This window comes from Photinus pyralis, unplaced genomic scaffold (assembly GCF_008802855.1).
Source record: "Photinus pyralis isolate 1611_PpyrPB1 unplaced genomic scaffold, Ppyr1.3 Ppyr1.4_LG5, whole genome shotgun sequence".
NCBI classification, from domain to species: Eukaryota; Metazoa; Arthropoda; class Insecta; order Coleoptera; family Lampyridae; genus Photinus; species Photinus pyralis.
Window position 1 is genome coordinate 24,009,504 of NW_022170596.1, and position 8,630 is coordinate 24,018,133.

Genomic DNA, 8,630 nt, shown 5'->3' on the forward strand with positions numbered 1-8,630 from the left:
CATAATTGTGGATACGGTTCAATTCTTCTACATCACCAACGGGTTGGGTTTTTCAATGGACGTTATCGTATTATTTTGGATTCACTAATCATGCAAATATAGTTTAAGCTTAGGTGCCTAATTAAATTTAAAAACGTACAGATATCAATATCATCAGTGTTGCCAATAATAATCCTCATAAGTTTAGAGATAAATTGGAGAGTCCTTTGATTGTGATTTTCTGTCACTTGACCTTTCCATCTTTACCAAGTAGAGACTTTGCATCTTCTGTTCTTACATTTATTTCAAGCTTATTGGTACTTCATCAAATAAATTAATAGTCCCAGTATGGGTTTGCACAACATTCTACTTTGCCCACAACGGCTAGCTGGAGCTGAGCCAGCCCAACCATAAACTCTATTGTCACATGTCACTCCACGTACCTAATAACGACGCAAAAATTCTGGTGAGATGAAGAATTTCAGGAAATGATAATCTTTGGAAAAAACATTTATAGGTATTGTTCATATCAATCAGGTAGGTATTTATCGTTTATTGCCAGAATCGCGATTAAAGTTAGTTTCACCTGATACCACGAAAAAAGTGAGCTAAAGGCAGATAACAGTATTTTTATGGTATAAAACAGTTTAAAACATAAGATGCTCTGAAACACCATCAGAGTCTTTAGATAAAATGACGGCGTTACGATTTCTTACGCTGTTTCTCTATTTTAGTGTGTTTTGTCATTGGGGTAAGTTTACTTTCTTTTATACAGAAATATTCCATTACTATTTATGCTCACTAGTAATAACCTAAACCTTTACTTTTCACTTTTATTATTATTACTTATTATTTATTACTTATTCTAATTATATATTATTAGTGAGTATAAATACGCATTGACACATTCTCAAATATTCACTTCTCAGATTATGCTTTGAAGTCGATAAAGTTGGCACTCCCACTTTTCCCAGATCAAGTAAAAATATGCCTATAATTTAGTACTAATTAAAGACAAATTTGTACCCCATTAGATTTTCATTGTTTATTTATACATTATTTAAACAATTTTTTACTAAAAAAGGGCAATTCTCAGAATTAATAATAATAACTCAAAAGTATAGATTAAAGACTAATTTGTAACCATAACATTAGAATTTGTACCCACTTCCGTTCCGCCGGAAAACTGATACTAAGCTTTGAATATAATATTTATATTCAAAGTCCTAAGGTAACAAGCATTTAAAGGCCGCCTGGCATAAATTCAAACTATACGCAATAAAATGAAAGAAGATTCAAGCCCGTAGAAAAATTCTCCGCAATCTTGCATTTTCCTTCCGTCGACACTCCATTTTCGAGATATTCACCCTTCTCCTACGCTCAGTTCTGCAGATATTGGAACTGAAAGTTTTAACATCACTAGTAGATGTGTGAAAGACAAAATAAATTTCTAACCCCCCCCCCCTCACCCCGTCACTCACTCATCTTAAAAAGGGGTTGCGGATGAAATTTATAGTTTGTAGAAAGCAATTCCTTTCGATGAGACGATTGATTAGAAAACCATGCACGTGTGTTTACACGTTACAATTTCCTCGTGGGTACAAACGATACATTACTTTGTAATTATCCCTGATAATTTATAACACGAGAGGGAGCTTAATTAGTCCAGTCAATTTAGATCAAAAATGGGCAATCAGAGGAACTAAAAATACTAGTTCCAATTTTTTCAGAAATGTGTAGGGAGAGGTTCCCTGAACAAGAAAAAATAAAGTCCCTTCAAATCCCGATGCCGCTGGGGGAAGGGGGGGGGGGGCTTTAAACGATCCATTTTCCAGTGAAAAAGTTCTTCACTACAAAATGAAAGCTTATTAAATTTGCTACAAGTTTGGTTATATACATCTTTACGGAAAACTGAACCGTTTTCGTGCTACCGGCTCCGGAAAGATGGTAATTTCTAAACAAAATTGTTTTTCACTTCCGTTTTTCGTATATTTTGGCTTCTAAATCCTCCCTCGTTCATTTTAGGGGAAAAGCATTAACATCCCTATAGTCTTCCTCCAAACTCAAATTTGGCTGGGTAATACCACCATCGACCCACAAGCATGGGGTTGGGTTAGGGATGAAGATGGAATCCTCACCCCAGTCAAGTCCTCCGAACCTCTTGCGCCAAATCACATTTTAATTTCAATATTCTGCCGCTGTGCTACGGGATGCAACAACAGGTGTGGTTGTAGGAAGGCAGGCATCCACTGCTCTCGTGTTTGTGGATGGGTAGGTGACTGCCTAAACCGTCCGCCTATCCTTGAGGAAGATATCGACCAGGATATTGACGACGAGATCCTTCAAGCAGATTACTCATTGTGAACATTTTTGTATACAATAAAATTGAATTCTTTTGAAGTTAATGATGTACAGGTTTTATTGTGACGATTTTCCCCTAAAATGAACGGGGGAGGATTTAGAAGCGAAAAAATACGAAAAACGTGAATGAAAAACAATTTTGTTTAGAAATTACCACCTTTCCGGAGCCGGTAGCACGAACACGGTGCAGTTTTTCGTAAAGATGCGTATATAACCGAACTTGTAGCAAATTTAATAAGCTTTCATTTTGTACTGAAGAACTTTTTCACTGTAACGCACCATTTTCGAGTTAAAAGCGAAAAACTGAAAAATGGGTCGTTTAAAGCCCCCCTTCCTCCAGCGGCATCGGGATTTGGAGGGATTTTATTTTTTCTTATTCAGGGAACCTCTCCCTACACATTTAAAAAAAAATTGGAACTAGTATTTTTAGTTCCTCTGATTTTCCTGTTGTGACTGGACTAAATACTTACTCGAAGCACAACTCGATGATTAACCTTTTATGGCCTCTCGATGTCTATTGGAATTTCTAGAATATTCGCTACAATACACATAAAAAATATAATAAAAATGATAAAAACAACATTTAATATTAAACACATTAAAGCTCTTCAAAATTAAATGCTCATTTTTTAATTGGAAGTTGTCCTGCATTTTTTCTTAAACTGGATTTTTATAACAGTATTTTATACGTATAATACTGGTAATAGATAGGCGATGGAGTGGGATGTGGAGATTCAGTCTTCTAGATTCATATTTGTGGGTTAACTCATTTAATAAGTTACGAGGATGTTTTTGTTCCAAAATTTAATATATAAACCGAGAGATAACGACAGATTTTGTGCGATGATTTCTCTTTACATAGGCTAGAACTAGCGTGTAAGTGTATCATATGTCTATTGAGCGGTCCACTTTTTTTTGTAATTTTTTTAATTTTGGCAACAAGACAAACAGAAGTTTATTAATAACGTGTACTAACTGTATTGTTCCAAAAATTTCTGGGAAAAGTTTGATTGGCAGACGTCTTTCAATACGAAATCAAATATGTGTTAATTAAATGTATTTATGCATCACGGGCATTAAGGCGATATTTATGCCGAGGGCGGCAGATCGCGAAGGCCTCCGGTTCGAGGGATTGTAACCCGCCCGAGTAATGCCTGAGGTGCATACAACATTTTATTTTTCATAATTCCAAATAATGTGCTTCTATAATATACAAATGTAATGATTATTGTTTGCACAACAAAAAGTGCTTCATACGAATCAAGTAGCATCTTTTTTAATTATTAACCCTATCAATAGTTTGACAGGACGTCTGGATGCATAATGACATAACAGTGCATTAACAGTTCATTACGCTCTAGGATATCATGGTCTGCTTTATATATCTCATAAGACAGATGTAATTGGCATATAATAGCCAAATGAAAAATAAATAGCTATAATGGCAGACGTTCATAATAAACTTTTGTTTGTTGTGTTCTCAAAGTGTGAAGAATTACGTAAAAATAGAACGGACTGCTCAACAGCTTTGTCTACTTTCTTTAAAATGCGTATATTTGGTAACATAATAGTACTAAGTTTTACTATTAAATTGTAGCAATGATCTTTCCATGTGAGTTTGTTCTTAACCTTGTAACCCAAAAATCCGATACAACTGAATGCCTACCGAACGATCTCCACATCTTCACGCATCCATCATTTTTACAATAACTTTTTGGTCCAATAGTATACGTCGATACGTCGATGAAAAACAATAGCGACCTTTCTTATACAATACAAAATTATAAACGTTACTGATTTAGCAGAGTGCGTTCTTTCGACCTCGATATATTCCCCCCCAACATGCGCCCCTCAGACGACGTCCTAACAATACAATTTGTTTACAAAAAATGTTTGTATGTACAAATTAGTCCTTATTATACGTTGCCTTTCTTCTTACTAATTTCGAGAATTATCCATTTTCAGAAAAAAAATTGTTTAAATAATGGATAAATTATTTAAACAATGAAAATCTAATTTGGGTACAAATTAGTCTTTAATTAGTCCTAAATTATAGGCATATTTTTACTTGATTTGGGCTAAGTGCGGGTGCCAGGTATGCGAGATGAAATATTCTGCTTCTTGTTTCAAAAATATGGTTCATTACAGGGTTAAGCGTAAGAATTATTGGAGGACGTCCTGGTTACCTCCCTTACCAGGTATGTACGTAAAGTTTCGGTGGACAATATTGCACGGTACAGTATACGAAGGGAGTTATGCCATCTACCTAGCTATGAAAAGAAATTTTATTTTTTAATAAGGCTTTGGAGCATTAACACTTCCACCCCATAGTTTTTTTTAATAACGCTGTGCTTTCGAAACAAATCTTGTGATCATTACGCAAATACTACTCCACAGCATTTTCCAACAATATGATGCTTCATTCTTCAATTTTACAATCACACATTATTATGCGCCTTTAAACCTCAACTCAACTTAAAGCATTATTGGAACTCATTGTAACGTCAACACAGGAAAACATTCTTTCAAGTGCAATACGGTATATTATAGCATAAGTAGTTCCAAAAGCCTTGAAAAAGTTACGAAAAGTCATTATAGAAAGCTAGATAAATGTGCACTGTTGTATGTAGCTATATTATAAAACCTTCCGTATGAAGATATCCAGCTCACTCTGACCTTTTAGGCTAGCTTAAGATTGAGGACCGGTTCTAATCATTTTTGTGGTGGTACAATAATAGGTCCATTCTACATATTAACAGCAGGGCACTGTATCGTTATACAAATCGCCTCGAGAGCCGCCATGCTTAATCCGCGCGCCATATTCGTGGTAGTGGGGCAAACGGAACTGGAGATGATGACAAACAGTACAAAGCGAAATGTCGCTAAAATTGTTGTTCATAAGGATTTCCATCCGGGGGCTGCGGAAAATGATATCGCCTTGTTGAGGGTAGGTACCCTTAAACATAAGGGGGTAGTGGTACAGCATTAGACATTACAGCTAAACTCAGAGTTGCCATTAAGTCCAGAAATGCCGATAAACGCGATTCCATTAAATACTGATCATCTAAAGGCCGGTGAGACTTGTGTTGCTTCAGGATGGGGATCCATACAACCGGTAAGATATACAAGGAAGTGGGATTTCATTGACTTATTTTTTCTAGTCTCCTACAAAACTAAACCATGAATTGCATTTGGTTGACGTACACGTTTTTACTTTGAATAAGTGCTCATCGATGTATAGAGTAGCAGGTGTTACGCTACACCCTGGGATGTTGTGCGCCGGATCGTATGCTGGGGGCAAAGACGCTTGCCAGGTATTTTACACAAGTTAAACAAGTTAAAAAGTAATCGTAAACGATTTACATAAAGCGCATTTCCACTTGCATTCATTTCCCATTTGTAAGATGCAACTTCTGTTAAAATCTTAAAAATCCGGCCACAAATATGAAAGATAGCGTTGCACATGGGCAATCCATTTTTGACGTGCTACTTCAATTTCAGTTTATGAGAAGAATTTCATTTCAATGCTTTTCTAAATAAAAAAGTTGGAACTGCGCATGCGCAAACCTAAATTTTAAAACTAATGTTAGATTTTCCTTTGTTCCAAGCGCCTAAGTATCAAATTTCACTTAAATGGTTCCATAGATAAAAAAGTTGGCACTGCGCATGCGCAAAATAAAATTTTGAAACTGGCGCTAGATTTTCCTTTATTCCAAGTACTTATGTATCACATTTCATTTAAATTCTTCCATAAATAAAAAATTTGGCACTGTGCATGCGCAAAGCCAAATTTTGAAACTGACGTTTGATTTTCCTTTATCCCAAGTGCCTATGTATAAAATTTCGTTTAAATTCTTCCACAAATAAAAAAGTTGGCACTGCGCATGCGCAAAACCAAATTTTGAAATTGGCGTTTGATTTTCCTTTATTCCAAGTGCATATGTATCAAATTTCATGCAAATACTTTTATAAGTAAAACAGTTTGCAATTCGGTTTATAAATGGTCGAGATGCGAAAAGGGCACTGTGAATTTTGAATCGATTCGATTCAACTTTTTGCATTGCGTATTATATGGCTAAAGCTATGCCCATATTGAATTTCATGCAATTCAGTTCATAACTAACGGAGATGTAAAAGCGATCGAACATTTCTAAACAAAATTATCGTTCACACGGACAGATAGATGGACAGACAGACAAAGGAACAGACGGAGAGACCAACCGGCAGGCGACAGATAGCAATGCAAAATTATTAACGATCTCTAGGATCGTTAATAAACGGCAAAAGTGTAAAATTATGGAACATGTAAAAAACGGTTTTTTGTTTTTTTTTACAATAACTTTTTTTGTAAGCGGTACAGAAAAAATTCCTTCCTTGGTACAAGACTCGACACCATAACGAACCAAATAGCGAAAAAGTAGAACAATAGCTCTTAAGATAAAGAACTAGTAGCGTCGCAAAACGAGCGGACGGACGGACGGACGGACGGACAAAGTGGCCACAATAGCGCATTTTTTTTTTATTTTTGTGGAAATGCGCTAAAAATAGAATACAGTAAATTGCTTGTAGGGTGATTCCGGAGGGCCACTGGTTTGTAGCGGAAAATTAGTGGGGATCATTTCCAGTGGACTGAGCTGCGCGGATGCCGACTTTCCCGGGGTGTACACCGATATTGTGTTCTACAGAGATTGGATTCAAGATGCAATGAGGACATTGGATAAAAATTAGAGTTCGTACACCTATCTATTCATATTCTTTTTTGGATGATTGTTAAAGTCTTAGCTATACCTATACAACCTATTTTTATGAGCCCTTTTAAACAACTAGGAATAAGAAATGAAGTGGATAAGAAAAAGCAAGACATTAAACTGTAAAAGGAGATTGTTTTGGTCAAAGCCAGAATGTAAGAAACTACCTGGTTACTGTTAGATTTCGATTCACATTATATGTATACCTACCTCAAACATAATATTATGTACCTAAATATTGTATATATGTAGCGCCGTCGGCGTCGCCTAGATAATAAAAATAAATAAATTGTATTTGTTAACCGAAAGTGTGTCTGTTTTTATTATCCTTTTATAGAAGAATATCTGTAATTTTGTAACAGGATATTGAATCCAGTAATAGATGATTGTTTTCAGTTTTTAGCGGATATAGAAAAAATTTCGAAGACACTGGATGGTACAGACACTATCACTGAAAATGTAGCTAAAGTTAAAGCTAAATTGGATGGTTGGCTTTAAGTGCACCCAAAAGAACCCAAAACTGCACAGTAGCTGTAGGATTCAAGTATGTATGCAGATACTGCAAAAAAATTGCGAGCCTATGGCATGAGGTAATAGAAGAATCGACGATAGTTACGTAGGCTGTTTATTACAAGCGTGATTTCTCGAGAGATTCGCTCCAATGATAAATTGCATAGAGCATAGCGATGTAACTATACAGATTAGATTAAGGCAAGTTACAAGATATGCAAGAAGAACGCAGCAGTTCCGGAAAAAGAGGAAACTCTCTTGGGGCTAAATTCCAATTTAAGCAACCACAATCGAAATGACGGTACCGATTCAAAATGTGAAAAAGATGTCCCTAAATGTGTGTTTTCGGTGCAAGAAAGATCGGCATTACATGAACAAGTGTGCTAATAAACAAGTCGATAAAGTTAGCACCCCCACTTTGCCAAAATCAAGTAAAAATATGCCTATAATTTAGGACTATTAAACACTAATTTGTACCCACAAAATTAAAATTTGTACCCGCTTAGTTCTGCTGGAAAAACGATTTTTCCCCACTTTTCCCGATTTAAATTTTATTAGTAGTCGCATTAAAAACTATGAATTAAAGACTAGTTTGTACTCAAATTAGATTTTCCTTATTTAAACAATTTATACATTATTTAAAAATTTTTTTACTAAGAATTAATAAAAATAAATGGAACGTATAAATTAAAGACTAATTTGTACCCACAGCATTAGAATGTGTACTCGCTTAGTTTCGCCGGAAACCCGATTCTAAGGTGGGGTCTAGCACCCCCACTTTTTCCGATTTTTCCGATTTTCGTTGTTTAAACAATTTATACATTATTTAAACAATTTTTTTCTAAAAAAAGGAAATGCAACATATAAATTAAGGACTAAACACAAACATTTTTTTGTAAACAAATTATATTGTTAGGAAGTCGTCTGAGCCAGGGCGCAAGTTGGGAGGGAATATTGGGTTCGAAAGAATGCACTCTGCTAAATTAGTAACGATCCTCGAGATTGTTCATAATTGTGTATTGCTGTCTGCAT

At 35.4% G+C, this 8,630-nt stretch overlaps 1 protein-coding gene across 3 annotated transcripts; it reads left to right on the top strand.

Moving 5' to 3' along the window:
* Positions 1 to 616: 616 nt before the first annotated feature.
* On the top strand, positions 617 to 7,354 carry LOC116172129 (trypsin alpha-3-like). 3 transcript variants are annotated; one of them, XM_031489276.1, is made up of 7 exons: positions 617 to 730; positions 4,489 to 4,538; positions 5,024 to 5,287; positions 5,339 to 5,455; positions 5,502 to 5,654; positions 6,910 to 7,069; positions 7,117 to 7,354. In XM_031489276.1, exons 1-6 carry the CDS (start codon positions 673 to 675, stop codon positions 7,066 to 7,068), a joined length of 801 nt encoding a protein of 266 aa, XP_031345136.1. In that variant the 5' UTR covers positions 617 to 672; the 3' UTR covers position 7,069; positions 7,117 to 7,354. The 3 variants fall into 3 exon arrangements, with proteins under 3 accessions (XP_031345136.1, XP_031345135.1, XP_031345137.1); XM_031489275.1 differs by having other exon boundaries at positions 6,910 to 7,354; XM_031489277.1 differs by lacking the exon at positions 7,117 to 7,354 and having other exon boundaries at positions 5,502 to 5,684; positions 6,910 to 7,041.
* The last annotated feature ends 1,276 nt before the right edge of the window (positions 7,355 to 8,630 follow it).

What these genes read in the sequence shown, in the direction of transcription:
- LOC116172129 (XM_031489275.1), top strand. Translation starts at nt 673, where the DNA reads ATGACGGCGTTACGATTTCTTACGCTGTTTCTCTATTTTAGTGTGTTT. An exon ending in TAGTGTGTTTTGTCATTGGG is followed by an intron (nt 731 to 4,488) that starts GTAAGTTTACTT and finishes GGTTCATTACAG; the next exon opens with GGTTAAGCGTAAGAATTATT. An exon ending in GATGGGGATCCATACAACCG is followed by an intron (nt 5,456 to 5,501) that starts GTAAGATATACA and finishes TATTTTTTCTAG; the next exon opens with TCTCCTACAAAACTAAACCA.